Source organism: Macaca fascicularis, chromosome 14 (assembly GCF_037993035.2).
Source record: "Macaca fascicularis isolate 582-1 chromosome 14, T2T-MFA8v1.1".
Classification (NCBI taxonomy): domain Eukaryota; kingdom Metazoa; phylum Chordata; class Mammalia; order Primates; family Cercopithecidae; genus Macaca; species Macaca fascicularis.
The window spans coordinates 40,837,267-40,855,478 of record NC_088388.1 but is presented as its reverse complement, the minus strand read 5'-3'; the positions used below and the strand labels follow the sequence as shown (position 1 = coordinate 40,855,478).

The window sequence follows — 18,212 nt, the reverse complement described above, 5'->3', positions numbered from 1 at the left end:
TCCAGTTTTCTGCCAAAATGATTCAATTATTCAAACATTAAGAGACAATCATGCAACCTAAGGGGCAGCCTGAGAAAATTGATAGGCTGGCTACTAGAGATGGAGTGCCCTTGGAGGCATCACCTTCTGTGCACAGCCCTGATGAAGTTTTAGATCTCCACCAGAGAGACTGACGCAGAAAGTTGTGCCCTTGCCATAAGATCAACAGTTTACATTAACTGTCAGAAGAGCCTAAAGAGTCTACAGGCCCCTCTGCGCACTTTAACTAAAGCCTCTCAGCCTATCAGCCTTTTGAGAAATAGAGTATCTCCTATCTTCTAAACATCTGAGAGACACAAGCAGGACCTGAGGAGTTGCTTAGGTAACTTACATTTACTTACCTCTACTGACAGTGCTGGTATATCTGTGCGTACATGGACAGGGTGAACAATGAAAAATGATGTGTAACCAATGAAAGTAAGTGCTTGAAAAAAATGCATAAATTACATGCAAATACTAGTCATTTTTATATAAAGCACGTGAGCATCTGCAGATTATGGTATCCAATCCAAGGAACAACTCTGTGTGTGTGTGTGTGTGTGTGTGTGTGTGTGTGTGTGTGTGTATTTCTAAATATAGCTTGGTTGATGAAGAGCAATTCATAGAGAAATCCATATTCTGTAGAAAGTAGTTCAAATTTCTGACTATGTCCTTCAAGAGTTTTAATAATTTGAATCTCACCAACTTCTCCAGATTTTACCTTACTTAGTAGAACTCAGGGAGTATTCTATATGCAACTTAGACTATATTGCTTGCTGATTTATAATTTGCATGAACACAGCACTTTCACATTTACACTGTCATTACTTATATATTGTCATCTGTGCTTAGACTTACTTTGCCTTTGCGATATTTAATCATCCTATGCATCATTCAAGGCCCAACACAAAGATATTTTCTTCCATGAAATTTTCTGTGACTGTTTAACTTGATGGTAATTTCTTCTAACGTCTTACTCTTATCACATTTTGTCATATATTATCCTCAGTTCAATCTTTGTTCTATATTACAGAAATAAAATTTTGAGCCACTTGATTATGGATAATTCATTCCCTAATGTTTATATATATATTTCCAAAGAGCCCTCCATGTAGGAGGATCCAATAAAATATATACTACTTCATTATTTATAGAGGGACTGCATAATCTAGTATTTTTTCATCAGTGATATCTAGGGTTGAAGACTATTTTCATCATTTACTATCTCTGTCTTTGGAAAAATTACTTAAATTATGAATCTACTTTCTTGCTCGTAGAATGCCCACTACACTTATATTTCTGAATGATTATGAGAATTAAATGATATTGTAAAATGTCTACCACCTGTCTGATATATACTAGTATATATTAGATATTGTTTAAAAATAAAAAATAAAATGAAGCTATAGTTATTCTTGCTATAATAAGTAATTATTTAAAAGTAGGCAGAAATGTTGAAGACAGGCTGAATGGAAGTTTGTGTTTCTACAATTATTGTTGTTGATATTCTATTTCTTTGGGAAAACTAAATCTTGAGATGTCATGGCACTACTCCAGAGCTTTGAATTTTATGAAATTTCTATTCAAAGAAGGCATTCAACATACTCTTGGAGGATCTTTTCATTAAAAAAAAAAAAATTCAAATGAAATTGAAACATTGAAACACTATTCCGTGATAAGCAAGTCTATTGTATCTGCATTTAAAATAAACAGTTAGAAATATCAGTTATGGCAGGACAGACATCAAAGGAGTGAAAAGAGTCAGGAAGGATTCCAAGAATGAGGAGGACAAGTCACAGGATACAGGAGCCTGTTTTTCAATGCTTCTGCTAGTCCAAACAAGTACAATGTAAACATCAAATTAAATAGTAACTACTAGAAGCTGGGGGCGGTGGTTCACGCCTGTAATCCCAGAACTTTAGGAGGCCAAGGTGGACGGATCACCTGAGGTCAGGAGTTCGAGACCAACCAGCCAACATGGTGAAACCCTATCTGTACTAAAAACACAAAAATGTTCTGGGCGTGATGGTGGGCACCTGTAATCCCAGCTGCTTGGGACACTGAGGCAGGAGAATCTCTTGAACCCAGGAGGCGGAGGTTGCAGTGAGCCTACATTGCGCCATTGCACTCCAGTCTGGGTGACAGAGTGAGACTACATCTAAAAAATTTTTTTTAATATAAAATAACAATTATTACTAGAAAAAATGAAGAAGTACATGTTTTTAAAAACTCATTTTCTATAAAGGCTGTTGTGCAATCATTTTTTAAAAAGTAAAACTAATGATTAATTATAAAATAAAGTAGAGTGAATATATGACACCCTTATTAAGAAGAGACATGAACTTTATAGTTCTAGGAGGAGATTTCATGGAAGAGGTGAAATGAAGTACTTTCTCTAACTAGATTGATAAAGAGAGTAGGTAAAGGAATTCTAGGCTGATGTAACCAAGCAAAGATTAGTAGTGAAAATTTATTCTGCTAACCTACATTTATTAAGCATCTCACAATGTGCTATCAAATAAAAACAATATAGTCTTATTTTCTTTTTCTAATTTTAAAAAACTTTTCTTTTAGGTTCAGCAGTACATGTGGAGGTTTGTTACATAGATGAACTCATGCAATGGGGGTTTGTTGTACAGATTATTTCATTACCCAGGTATTAGAACGCAATAGTTATCTTTTCTATTCCTCTCCCTCCTGCCTCCCTCCACCCTCCAGCAGACCCAAGTGTCCGTTTTCCCTTCTTTGTGTTCATGAGTTCTCATCATTTACCTCCCACTTATAAAGGAGAGCATGTGGTATTTGGTTTTCTGTTCCTGTGTTAGTTTGCTAAGGATAATAACTTCCAGCTCCATCCAAGTTCCCATAAAAGATATGATCTCATTCTTTTTTATGACCTCATAGTATTCTATGGTGTTTATATACCACATTTTTGCTATCCAATCTGTCATAATGTACTCTTAAGTAAGAAAATAATTTATTCAAAAAGCTGTTACAGTAGAAAGAAAATGTCAACCACACAATCTTTAAGCATCATAGACTAAAGGTTTTCTTTTATAGAGAGAAAGGAAACAGGACTATCAAGACCTGGCTGTGGGGAAAAGAGTGAGCAGGTTGTGTGGCCAAACAATTGAACAGGAAATGTTTTTAAACCATAAGCCAATTAATTAATGGTGTAAAAGCTAATCTCAGAGTGGTTGTTAAGGTGGTGTTCCATGTTCCAATACTTCCTTAAGTTCATAATGCTTGTTGAAACCCAAGGTGAGACAGCATTCACAGGCGTGAGAGAAGGTGAGAAGCTAGACCAAAAAGCTTGACCACTCTGGTCAAATGAAGCTAGCAGTCCTTTTGTGCAGATTAATCAGTGAAGCAAAAGTTTAGCTAATCATTATGAGAGGAAGAGTGGGAAGTTGGAGTGTCTGTGAGTGACATCATAACAGGTAAATAAGGATGTCATCCATGAATCTTATCCAACTCATATGGGAAGGACAGTATTTTGCACTGTCACATTTTTGGGGACATAAAAGGTTTGGGGAATTTCTGAACCATTGGTGATTTCTGGAAGCAGAGGGCTCAGAGATACAGTTCAACATTATGAGTACAAAACACTGTGCTAGTGTCAAACAACATTTCTGCAGTCAAAGCATTCAATTTTGTGATGAGGCACATACACATAATATAATATTATAATACTAGAAAGCTTTAAAGAGATGGAGAATACAGAAAACCTTGACAGAAGACTAAGGATTGAAGAGACTGACTTGACATATTTGGAGATTTTGTGCTGTGAAATCAAGTGTTAAGGCTATACAGAGTACAATGGTGTGTGGGAAGTTCTTAAATACTAGGAATAATTTAAACAAATGATTCCTCAGGGAATTCATTTTAATCTTAGATCTAGTTTATCCACAGGAATTAAAATAGTCAAAACACATTTAAATATCTTCAAGAAATTCACTTTGATAATTAATTAACTGAGTACAGGTTATATAAGAGGAAATAGACGAAAGCTGAACAAAGGAAACTGAAGGAGAATAAAGATAGATTCAAGCCCCAGGGCAGATGGCCTTTAGCTTGACATGGCCGAAGGGGCCACTGATGTTTTGAACTGTAAGTTGATCCAGTTAGAATTTTAAGTTAAAAAGTATAATTTGAATTAAATGGATTAGAAAAGCAAAAAAAAAAAAAAAAAAAAAAAGAAAATCAATTCATATAATGCTATTATATAAACATTCAAATAGTGAGAACCTGAACTAGGACAGTGAGATGGGGTAGAGTCAAATAAAAATGTTCAAATATTTAGAATTGGGAGAAGAGATGGGATTTGATTGAGCGAAGGTCTATCTTTGAGAGCCAAAGAAAATAATTAGTTAAATCATGGCCCCAAAATGTCCATCTTTAGTCAAATTGAACAAACTTGTCAGTCTTACTGCTGACCAATCTTCCTGCTGAAAGCAACAGAAAAATTTGATAAAATTCAAAATAATAATTCCTTTTAAGGCATTGGAGAACATCAATGCACAAGGTAACAAGTACTCAAATGGCCAATCGCTGAGAAATAAAATATAGAGAAGTTAACACAGCATTTGGCACTATGTAGTACATTGTTTGCAAATATGTCCATAACTATTCTCCTTATATCCATGTACACTTACTGTATGACTTTGAAGCTTTTCCCATCAAGACGTAAAGTATATTTATCTGACTCTTCAATCTGACCTGAACTTGTGACTTGCTTTGTAACTGATACTGTATGGTTGACAGGATGTTATTCTAAATCTCAGTCTAAACCTGAAAAATACTTCCTGACCTCTGCTAATTCTCTTAGATCCCTGACCAACTGGTAGATGATCCACTCTAGGCTAGCTTGCTGATAAAGTGAGATCCAGCTGCTTTCACTGCTAAACTGACAGCAAGTCAACCACAGAAGTAGAGTCATTGGCTGACCAACAAAAGATCACAAATACAACAATAAGCCCAACCAAGTGAGTGGCCCAACTAAGCTCAGACTAACACACAGAATCATGAAGTAAATAAATGATAATAAAATAGACATATTCTTAAAAATTATGTAATTTATTGGCATTGAAATGGTAACAATTGGAATATTTGAATATTTACATATCTATTAAAGCATTGACTAACTAAACGATTTCCCACAAAGGATTTGCAGGCCATATTATTTTAGTTCTGAATTCTTCTCATTCAAGGAAGAAAGCTTACCAATCTTACACAAATTCTTTCAGATAATAGAAAAAAAAAAATACTATCCAATTTTTTTAATGAGTTAAGCATAACTTAGATATCAAGCTTTACAAGGATATGAGACATTTACAAAAGATTTTTTCTATAAAAATAAATATAAAAATGATAAACAAAATATTAGCAAACTGAATCTAGCAGAACTATACATGAAATTATTTTGATAGTGTGAGATTAATATAATGTAATCATTGATCATACATGTAAGATGGATCAATGCAATGAAGTACATTAATAGTATAAAAGAAAAATATATGTGATCACTTGAACTAATGCATTTATTAGACAAAATTTTGCTATACTGATAGTACATCACAAATTACTCCAAAAGCCTGATGACTTACAAAAACGAGCACTTATTTTTCAAGCTCATGTTGGGAGCTTACTGCAAATGTTTCTGCTTCAGAGTATGGATCAAATTCAGACCTGTTCTCTTTATTTTCTTACTGAAGAAGCCTGAGTTGAAGCAGTTACCTATGGTTCTTTTTTCACATGGCCCATAGCAGGACAACAAAAAGCTAAGAAAAATAACGTAAACAACGTTTAAAGTCTCTGATAAGTCATGTCCCCTAGCATGCCTTTGGAGCTTCACATGACCAAATGAATGACATAGGGATTTCTACTCTGCTTATATTTGCAGCATAGTAAATGTGGGAAGGGAGAAAGGAATTGTAAGCAAATAATAACACCTACCACAACGAAGCAAACAACATTTTGTAACATTCAAATTGTATTCATGATTAAATGATTAAGAAACTAGAAAGGGAACATTTTACATCTGATCATGTAAAAGAAAAAGAATAATAATATTAATTATAAAAATCCAATAGGAAATACCATATTTGGGGTGAAATATTGAAAGCTTTTCTCCTACAACCTGGAATAAGACAAAGACGTTTATATTATCAATTCTGTTGAGCACTGTAGAATAGGTTTTTAACTCTTGATAATAAATTAGGATGTAAAAGCAAAACTATCATTCTTGCAGAAAGTATTATTATGTATATAGTAAATTCAAAAGATTCTAAATGTAAGTGATGCACAAATGTAAGTGATTCACAAAGGGATTTTGCACTGAAAACGATACAATATTATTAAGATAAAATGTTACAATCTCTAAATAAATTGTAGTATATGAAATATTTATGAAGTGGAAAACTCAACAATTTTAAAATGTCAATAGAGTCGCCCAAAACCCAAACAAGTTTTTATTCTTGTTGAAATTGACAAACCAATTCTAAAATGTATATGAAAATGCATTCAACCATGAAGAGGCAAAACAATCTTGAAGAAAATAACAAAATTTAAATTTTTAGATTGTTGGATGTATATATATTTTTTATAAAGCTGTAATAAATAAGAAACAGTGACCTTAATAAAATGTTAAGCAAATATTTCAATTTGATGGGTTAAATAATATAAAAACAGATACCTTTTTATTGAGAAACTTTATAAAAATGGCATTGCAAAATATTAGGATTTAATTATATGTTCCCATGTAATACAGAATAAAACAATTCCAAGTTGTTTGCATATCTAACATGTGAACAGTGAAATAAGTGAATTATTTATATGTATTACTACTTAATACATAGGCTCCTAGAAAATACAGTACGCCAGCTTACATTTCTTAAACTAGGTCTAAAAAGGACAAATCTTGATATAAATATTAATTTGGTCTATATTTGTATTATTCTGTTTTCATGCTGCTGATAAAGACATACCTGAGACTGGGTAATTTATACAGGAAAAGGGGTTTATTGGACTTACAGTTCCACAGGCTGGCGAGGCCTCACAATCATTGTGGAAGGCAAGGAGGAGCAAGTCACGTCTTACATGAATGGCAGCAGGCAAAGAAAGAGATCCATTAGATCTCATGAGACTCATTCACTATCACAAAAACAGCATGGAAAAGACCTGCCCCCATAATTCAACTACATCCCACCAGATTCCTCCCACGACATGTGGGAATCATGGGAGTTACAATTAAAGATGAGATTTGGAAGAGGACACAGCCAAACCCTATCAATATTTTTATTATCAGCAACTCTTCATTAAAAGATACCATTAAGAGACTGAAAATTCAGGGCCAGGCACAGTGGTTCATGCTTGTAATCCCAGCACTTTGGGAGGCCAAGGTGGGCGAATAATTTGAGGTCAGGAATTCGAAATCAGCCTGGCCAACATGGTGAAAACCCATCTCTACTACAAATACAAAAATTGGCTGGGCGTGGGGGTTCATGCCTGTAATCCTAGCTACTTGGGAGGCTGAGGCAAGAGAATTGCATGAACCCAGGATACGGAGGTTGCAGTGAGCCCATATTATGCCACTGCACTCCAAGTTGGGCAACAGAGTTACACCTCATATCAAAAAAAAAGTAAATAAATAAAAATAAAAATAAATAAACAATAAAGAGAGAGACAGAGATTGAAAATTCAAGCAGCAGAATAGGAAATTATATTTTAATCCATTTTATCATAAAAGGGCTCATGTGTGGAATGTATAAATACATTAACAAGCAGCGGACAAACTAATGGAAAAAGGGCAAAAGTCATGAGCAGTCATTTTATAAAGGATATATAAAAATCACCTTTAATAACATCCTCCTTTTATGAGTCACCAACCAGGAAAATTCAAATTATAACTAAAATGAGACACTATTACACCACTACCAGAGTTACTGAATTAAAAACAAGTACTAATGACACCAGTGTGGATAAGAATATGAAGCAACTGGAATTCTCTACCTCTCCTACTCTGCAACTAATTTGAAAAATTTTTTGGCTGTTATTTGCTAAAGTAGAACATACGCGTGCTTTATGATACAGCAATTCCATTCTTAGATATATACCCAGCATAAATGTGTTTATATGTTAACCACAAAGCATATGAAATATTCATTGCAACATTACTCATAATAGTCAAAAACTGGAAAAAGACACAAGAGTATATCAACACTAGAAAAAAATTCTGTACAGTTATTCACCACTACACTATGCAGTGTTATAAATTAATAAACTGGCTGGACATGGCAGCCCATGCCTATAATCCCAGCACTTTGGGAGACTGAGGCAGGAGAATTATTTGAAGTCCAGAGTTCAAGACCCTGCTGGGAAACATCATGAGACCACCATATCTACAAAAAAATTGTAAAAATTTAGCCCTGAGTGTGGTGATGTGTGCCTATAGTTCCAGCTACCTGGGAGGCTGAGCTGGGAGGATGGTTTGAGCCAAGAAGCAGAGGTGGCAGTGAGCCGAGATCATGTCACTGTACTCCAGCCTGGGTGGCAAAGCCAGACCCTCTCTCAAAAAATCAATCCATCAATTAATTAAATTAAATCAAGTCTAGGACAAAATAGAAGGGATTCTATCACCTCCTCTATTCAACATTGTTTTGAATGTCTTAGGTAACATGATTAGTAAACAAAAAGAAAGAAAATTGTAGCTCTTAGAAAAAGAGATGATTGGTCAACTCAAAGAAGTTATTGCTACCACTTTAAAAAGCCAACAGAATAAACTGAATAACTATGACAACTAATAAAGATGATCAATGAGGTATCTGGAATAAAAATCAACTTACAGACAGTAACTTTAAAGATGACTAGCAATATCTATTTAGACAATTAAATGGAGAAACCCATCCACAATAATAGCGAGAGGTGAAACCGCTAGGCTTCTGGGTAGGGTGGGGACTTGGAGAACTTTTCTGTCTAGCTAAAGGATTATAAATGCTCCATTCAGCACTCTGTGTCTAGCTAAAAGTTTGTAAATGCACCAATCAGCACTCTGTAAAAACGCACCAATCAGCGCTCTGTGTCTAGCTAAAGGTTTGTAAACACACCAATCAGCACTCAGTAAAAACACACCAATCAGCGCTCTGTAAAATGGACCAGTCAGCACTCTGTAAAATGGACCGATCAGCAGGACTTGAGCAGGGACAAATAAGGGAATAAAAGCTTGCCACCCCAGCCAGTCACAGCAACCGACTTGGATCCCCTTTCACAGTATGGAAGCTTTGTTCTTTCACTCTTCACAATAAATCTTGCTGTTCCCACTTTTGGAGTCCACACTACCTTTATGAGCTGTAACGCTCACCATGAAGGTCTGCGGCTTCATTCCTGAAGTCAGTGAGACCAAGAACCCATGGGGAAGAATGAACAACTCCCAACATGCCACCTTTAAGAGATGTAACACTCCCTGCGAAGGTCTGTGGCTTCACTCCTAAAGTCAGTCACGAACCCACTAGAAGGAAGAAACTCTGGACACATCTGAACATCTGAAGGAACAAAGTCCAGATACACCATCTTTAAGAACTGTAACACTGACTGCGAGGGTAGGTGGCTTTGTTCTTGAAGTCAGCCAGACCAAGGACCCACCTTAAGGAACCAATAAGTCTAACAAAAAAGGAGTAAATGTAGAGAATTTCTGAATTATAAAAAGGTACTGGCATAATAAATGAGATTATGTTTCTGGATGGAAAAATATGTGATTGTTATCTATGTCCCTAAATATAATTATAATGCAAATGCAATTTCAGTTAAGTTCCCTGCAGGAATTTTCAGAAAATTGACATGCTCATTTTAAAATTCATTCAGAAGAAATAAAAGAGAACATTTGCCAATGAAACTATGAACAAAAACAACGGGGGATGAATCTAAGAGGTATCAAAATGTTGTACACAGTTTTAATACTTAAATCATGATATGTCATGAAGACAGCAAATGAATCCAAATACAGAATTTAAAAACATTTAGTAAAAATAATTTGTTACATCAAAAAGTGCAATATTAAAATCAGTGGGGAATGTATTGTATCCAATTGTGTTAGGACAACCCGCTCACCATATTTAAGTTATAGTCTTATAATACATATATATTTGTATATATGTATACATGTAGATACAAAAATCAATTGGGTAATTTATTAAAAATTAAAAACTGATACATTTTTATAAATGTACATAAACTTTTAAATTACATGGGTTGGAGAAACCTGTTTAAGAATAGTCCAGATGCCATAAAGAAAAAAGGATTTATCTACATAAACTGTTTAAAAGAAATTGGAGAGGAATAAATGTAAGTAACAATAAGAGGTATGAAAAAAAATTCCATATAATGACAATGAACTAAAACCCATAGTGGACAAGAGTCTTCCAAATAAATTAGGTAAATGTAATGGGTTGGAGTATATGCCCCCAAATTTGTGTGTTGAAGTCCTAATCTCTAGTACCTTAGATGTAACTTCATTTGGAGATAGTTTTTTCAGAGGTAATAAAGTTAAAATAAGGTCATTAGGACAGACTTTAAACCAATATGACTAGTGTTCTTATGTGAAGGGGGAATTTAGAACCAGAGATACACCTGGAAGGAAGATGCTGTGCAGAGACATAAGGAGAAGACAGCCATCTGCAAACCAATGAGAGGGGCCTGAGACAGATCCTTCTCTCACAGCCCTCACAGGAAACGGCCCTACAAACAACTTGATTTTGGATTTCTAGCCTCCACAATTGTGAGACAAAATATCTATTGTTTGAGCTACCTAGTCTTAGTTAATTTGTTATGGAAGCCCTAGAAAACTAATAAGTAATTAACTCAAAATTTAAATGGGCAAAAGACATAGATAATTTATAGAGAAAGAAATACAAGTGGTAATATTATGAAAATATAATCAATCTCTAATAAAGCAAATACAAATTACATCAGAAAGAGAGTACCATTTTTCACTCATGCCATTAGCAAATTTTCTTTTAAGAAAAAGGGAGAGAAGACAATGTCTGGTTCAGGTGAAGGTGTGAAGAACATAACAATATACTAAGAAAATTATAGGCTAGAATAGCCGATAGGCAATTTACCAGCACGTATTGAAACTAACACAAAATATCTCATGTACCCCGTAAATACATGTACCTACTAAATACCCACAAAAATTAAAAATTAAAATAAATAAATACAAGATATGGACACTGAAGCCAGACCTCCCACCCCGCCCCCCCCAAAAAAATTAACATGTTGACTTTTAATGAAATATTTACACTTTTAGAAACTTGTATCACAGAAGTACTCAGGGAATTCTTTTGTGCCCACAAATATACACTTTATTACTTTTTAAGAGAGAAAGAAAAACATTGGAAACACCATAAAGTCTCAGTGGTAAAATATATTCAAGTACAACCAAAATGGATAGTAACATATATAGACATGGAAAGTGCCCTAAGACATATGAAGCCAGTTACAGAACATGAGTGTAGGAGAGTCATGTTTACTTTTCATGTATGCAAGAGAAAATTATTAGAAGATGAGCATGCACTCATTTGAAAATGGAAGAAAATCCAGTAAAATGTTAGTCAATACTTTCATTATGGTTACTTCTGCAGTATAATTTGGTTTCCTCTTACATAAGGACCTTAAATGTTTTAATCTAAACTAGTGCTGTTAATTAACAATTCTGCCAATATTTTTCTGATAATTTGTGTCCTCTTCATGGTTCCTAATGTATTTACCAGAAAATAGAGAGATTTAAATTGGTTTTGTTTTCCTCATAACATTATTTGAAAATCAAATATGAAGATGAAATTAAATGATGTTATATATTATAAAAAAGGAAATGTTATTTATATTTAATTTAATTAAAAATAAATATAGTAAATAAAGTCAACATTTAAAACGTATTTGTGTAATAGAGAAGAAAGAAATAATATATAATAAGTTCTTGAAGGACGCAGTGAATATTTATCTGATAAACTCATAGCCAAGTCAGTATGTTCTTTCAAAATTGTGGTTAAGATATTAGGCTTTGGAGACCGATGTACCACTTTCTTAATAGCATGTCCTTAGAAGTTATTTACCACTCTTGTGACTCAATCTCCATACCTATAAAATAGGGTTAATAATAGTGCTTTTCTTATGAATTTCTTCTGCAGAGTAAATGAAATGGCATGCATAACACCATCTTGCATATAATATGCTGTCAATACATATAATCTACTATCATGATTTATTATGGTCACTTAAGATGATTCTGGAGATGTCTTTATTGTTCAGGAGAAACAAACGGAGGCATAAAATAAGGTTATAAAATTGGAAGAAATTAAAAATGTGACTTGCTGTTTAGTATTTAACTTTGCCAGTGAGACTGAATGGAAATTTGGGGCATTAATAATTGTCTAATTACTGGCTGATTACTGTTCATCAGTGAAATTCAGAAGGCCAACAAGAAATATTGTAGTTCTTAGCAATGGGCCATTCCAATTTCCTTTTAATGAGAAGAATGTGAAGAGTGCTAGAGACCTACATTTAGCAAATGAGAAAAAGAAAAAAAAAAGTAATAGAAGTCTATTCTAGATGAGATGCACTTATTAATCATCACTAAGGCCATTAGGAGACTCAGTTCCTTTATATTTCTGCAGAATGACTATAAATTCATAATATTTCTTAGTTATAGAATTACATATGTATATATTTTGAATTAATTACCTGTCATGGGTTCAATGCTTTACATAAATTACTCTATTTAACACATGAAAATGTGGGTAAGTTCAATGTAAAATTTTATAGATTCTCAACCAAAGCTGAGAGAATTTGAGCCATTTTCCTACAATTTTACAATTGAACTTGTCGACCCATCTTTTACTAAAAGCACTGTTCTTCCTGACTTCCCTCTCAGTGAAGGGCTATGTCGAAAAATTTCCTAAGCCAGCAACATGGCATCATTACTAAATAGCTCCCTCCCACCCTTATTTCACAGCATGCAGGCAAAAGAATTAAATGTAAACACACACACACACACACACACACACACAGATACAGATACAGACACAGTATACTATTAATTCCATTTTGTATGTTTTGCTGAAATCAATCCAAGTTTCCCTACCTCCACTGCTTCTGCTCCAGATAGGCCAGCATAATCTTTTGTCTGGACTATTGCAATGGTAACTTTCTTAACAGGCACCTGTTTTCCTGTTTTTTTTCCCTTCTCCAATTCACTCCTGAGTTTTCAGCCAGGAATAATTTTCCAAAACATAAATCTGATCTTGTCATTTACTGCCTAAAACCTCTCATTTACTTTCATTTGTCCTCAAAATAATGCCCAGATTCCTAATCATCACTTAACGGTCTTATGAAATGAGTAGTCATTTCACATTTCAGCAACAAATCTCCTACTCCCCAATTAGAACACCAAGCCTTCTGACATTTATTCACTTTTTGAAAAATTCAACATTTATTTTCATTAGTATTTGTATGAGTCCATTTCACGCTGCTGATAAAGACATACCCGAGACTGGGTAATTTACAAAGAAAAAGAGGTTTAATAGATTCACAGTTTCACGTGGCTGAGGAGGCCTCCCAATCATGGAAGGAGATGAAAGGCATGTGTTGCCTGCAGCAAGGAAGAGAGAATGAGAGCTCAGCCAAACAGAAAGCCCCTTATAAAATCATCAGATCTCATTAGTCTTATTCACTACCACAAGAACAGTATGGTGGAACCCGCTCCCAGGATTCAATTATCTCCCACGGGGACGCACCCACAACAGGTGGGAATAATGGGAACTACAATTCAAGATGAGGTTAGGGTGAGACACAGCCAGACCATATCAGTATCTACACGTGTTTTCTCTTTTCATATGACTAATTTCTATTTCTCTTTCAAAGCACTTCTTATACATTTTATATTTATTTTCCTAGAAGTCTTTCCTGGATTAGCAGCTCTGCTATGTGTCCAATTCATCATTTTAATTAATACTTCCCCATCAGTTACAGTGTTAGGCTGCGCTGGAAATTGTCAATTTCCTCATCCTGCCACCAAACCACCTACCTCCCACTGGCCAAATACACATATACACAAAGGTGCACACACTCACTGCTTGCTAATTGTTTCTTTTAATAAGAAGGACTTTAGGGCAGTAACTTAATCTCCCAGATTATTATTTTTTTACATTTGCACAACACAAATTACAATATCTTTCTCAAATTCCTGGAAAGATGATATGAAAAAAATAGGGGAAAAAAAAGGATGTGCACATGCGTGACACAGATAATGAAGTCTTTCTTTCATGGTGCTTATTAACAAGTTTGTTCAAAATTCACTGAAATTACTGTATTTTTTTCACTGATTGTCATAGAGATTTTGCTCCTCCCAATACCTCTTTAATAGCAATAGGGATAGGGGTTCTTAGCTAAGTTTGGAAAGTGTTGCATTTTCGATGGGCTGCCTTCTCTATAAACCAGAGAAGATGCAAACCTCTGACTTTATGTTCTAGCTCTACCTCAAAGTTTGTTCCCCCAATATGAGAACCTATGTTTCTTAGATGTATTTTTCCAAAATATATCTCTTGCTGTAAAATTGTAAGGACCTGAGGGGAAAAGTGTGGTATCAATAAACATACCTATTTTCAAATATGTACCTGATAAACTATATTATACATACAGAAGAGGTACAATATTGTCCTGGAACCTCTCTCTGGCCTGGAGATCTATGCTGTCTCCAATGAGCCTAGATAGTCCTCATTGGGAAACAAAACTTTTGTTATAAAATGGGGTTTTCAATTTTCCCTTTTTATATGAAATCATGACAACAAAACCATCTTAGTAATTGAGGTTTTAATTTCCCTAGATTTTACTAAAACTGTGAGTGTTACTGATTATGACTGATGCCAAGTGGAACCATTTAGGGGGCTCTCATGCCTGTTCTTTCTGTGTTAGACAGGACCATGAAGAGCTAGAAAAGCAGCTGAAAGAAGTCTTTAAGGAGCGGAGCACCATTCTTCGTCAGCTGACAAAGACATCAAGAGAACTTGATGGAATTAAAGTCAACCTTCAGGTGAGATGAAAACTCATTTTCTGAGCAGTGAAAGATGAGCAGTCGTCTGATTTTCTGAGTGGATTAACATGCATTTTTAAACAGTTTTTAATGTGTTTCTGGGCTGGACCATGGTAGTTATTACTTACTATTATATGCACTTTAAACAGAAATGTCATTTGAAATATTTTCTAGGAATCTGTGTTTAACAAATACAGAAATGAGAAAATTGTGTGCTTGGCAGAGCCATCAGTTCCTCAAGCTTCTAAGATCAGTTTGACCCCTGTGCTTTTCATATTATAAAATGACAAAGTAATTATGCTCAAGAGTTAAATGAATATAGGAATGACACCTACAAGATAATTTTAAATTCCCCTCGGGATAATTCTAAAGATTCTTTAATAAATCGTATTACCAAAATAGGTAAATACTTTTAAAAGACAACTGTAAAAAAAAAAAAAAAGGCTTAACATACTGAAATCTTCAAAAAATTCTACACGGGGTAAAAATAGTTTCAAAAATATTTGGTAACATATTGCAATATTTGACATAAACATTGCATTTATTATCTCCTGTATGCTAGAAGCTTTGTATGTATTATATGGTTTAATTCTTATAACATATCTATGAGGTGGATCCTATTGTGACATCCCTTGTTACACATGAGAGCTAACGTTTAAGAAAGATATGTTATTTTTGAATGTTACAAAAGAAGCCAGAGTTTATATGTAGACAGTCTGGCTCCAGAGACCATTAGTTACTGAACTGAATCATGTTTTTAAACCACGTGGAGTTGCTTCTGTCTACACTCTTCTCCTTAGGTTCCTAATCCCATTAAGATGATAATAATGATAATGAAGATGATGATGATGGTGGTGGTGGTGGTGGTGGTATTAGTAACCACTGAGGCTTACTGAACATGGTCAAGGTGTAGTGCTAGATACTCTTTCTCTAATTTGTATTTAATTTTCACATGAAGACTATTTGTCACATTTCATAGTTGAGAAAACGGAGTTAGAGAAAGGTTAAGAAACTAAGAACATGCAGATAGTCAAGGGACAGAGCTAGTATTTAAAGTCAACATCTAAGCTTTTCTTCCAGAAGATGTGTTACATGTGGAGAAGATGGAAACAAGAGCAAAAACAAACAAACCAAAAACACACATAGGCATAGGCAACCCAGCAGGACACAGAGATGGTAGCGGGATGATAACAGTGCGGGAATCATAGTGTTATGATGGAAGCATGCACAGAGCATCAGGGAAACAGTCACAAGGATGAAAAGAAGTGCAGATTGATTTCTGGTGAAGCCAATGCCTGACCTGTGGTTAAGTGGAAATTCACCAAGTGAATAGACTGGGAAGAATATTAAGAAACCTGCACCTTCTTAGAGGCATATAAACACTAAGGACTGAAGTAGTAAACATAACTTATTGTTTATATTCTGTCTGTAGAGACCAGTTACAGTTTCACATGGCCCAGTTTTTTTTTTTTGTATGTCTTAATGCATTACTCATAAATAAGAAATCAACAAAACCTAACAGGTGCATGCCCTTTGACTGTTTTAATCTTGAATTGTGTTATTATTTCCTGGCGTATGCAGGGAGGTTTGCTATGTTCCCTAGTATTTGTAGAAGCTATACCAGACCTGGTTTAACATGCCTGCAGAGAACACAGTAAAACTTCAAAGAATGAATAGAAGATATATTTTATATTCACTTATAAATAAACATTTATTTCTTTACATTTTGATATTTGGAGAGTAGTTTCTCCCCCATCAAACCTCTAAAAGCCAAGACTGCTCAATTCCTTTCACCTATTGTGTAGTTGGTGTCATAAATTTCTGTTTACATCCTTAGAGCCGTGAGGACCATCATGAACTTATTTTTAATTCTTGTTCCAGGGCATGTGTGCAGTCCTATCTAGTATCTAAAACCAAAGTTAAAGTGAGCCTCAATTTATCATCTGAATAAAACTTCCTTTTTCCACTTTTCTTATCAGTCTTTAAAAAATGATGAGCAATCTGCCAAAACTGATGTTAAGAAACTTCTGGAATTAGGACAGCAACAAAGGTAAGACTTTTCTTTTTTATTTAGTTACTTCTGCCATAGTGTCAAGCAACATTCAGAAACTTCACAGAATTTATTGATTCTAAATGCATGAACCTATTTATCTTTTCACTTATACTTAAATGTGCATGTGATTCACTTGGGAATCTTGTTCAAATGCAGATTCTTACACAACTGGGGTGGGCTTGAGATTCTGCATGTCTAACAAGCTCTTTGGTGATGGTGATGCTTTTACCTTTTGTCTGCAAATCACAGTTTGAATGTTAGGGAGCTATAATACTTTCCTCAGTTAGTAAGATGGACCCTAGTAAGTCTGCCCATCAATAGACATATTTGATAATATTGACCTCAGTGGACCATATTTAATAAAATCAAAACTTGATTATGGTAATGATGATGTGGTGGTAAGGAATGGAATAATCTTATTAACAATACAAGTAGAATCAGTACAATATTATTAGTATGGGTTTGCTTGTTTTTGAGGGAAGTATTTTATGAAATATACTTGTGTACATTATAAAAAGCCATGTGATTTTTAAATTGCTTTTCCAAGTAAAAAAAAGAAAAGTATTTTAATATAGAAACAACCTTACATCTGCCACACACTTACTAGCAGCTCTTCTAGTAGATTTGTACATATTTTCTTGTTTCATCTTCACAATAACCTTGTGAAGTGGCTATTAGTTCCATTTTGTAGATGGCAAATTGTTGCTCAGAGTGCTTAGTGGAATTGCCGAGAATCATGTTAATTGAAATTTAGATGTAAAATCTGCTCCGTCTTACCCCGCAGCCCTACCTTTCCAGTCTGGCTCACTGATCACAACGCAAAAAACTGTTTAAAAGTTTACACACAAGATAGCATGTGGAGTTGATTCTAAGTCCCTTCTCATCAGCCTATATGTCCTCCACTGACCTTGGTTCTTAATTCGAAACTCTATTATTGACATGCCTTTGGATTGAGTTGATAATATCTATTAAAAATATAAAGTCAATTGTTTTACATTGACTCTTATTATTTATAGTGACGTGTTTATTATTTCTTGAATGTGAAATTCTCTTCAAAGT

At 34.5% G+C, this 18,212-nt stretch overlaps 1 protein-coding gene across 3 annotated transcripts in view; it reads left to right on the top strand.

Moving 5' to 3' along the window:
- The window catches only part of LUZP2 (leucine zipper protein 2), a 578,438-nt gene that overhangs the window by 228,655 nt on the left and 331,571 nt on the right, over nt 1–18,212 (top strand). For 2 of the 3 annotated variants that reach the window (XM_045371619.3, XM_005578370.5), the window contains exons 2-3: nt 14,983–15,100; nt 17,080–17,150. In XM_045371619.3, the coding sequence (XP_045227554.2) occupies nt 14,983–15,100; nt 17,080–17,150 (189 nt within the window). The remainder of the gene's footprint in view (nt 1–14,982; nt 15,101–17,079; nt 17,151–18,212) is intronic. The other variant, XM_005578372.5, reaches the window with a different exon arrangement.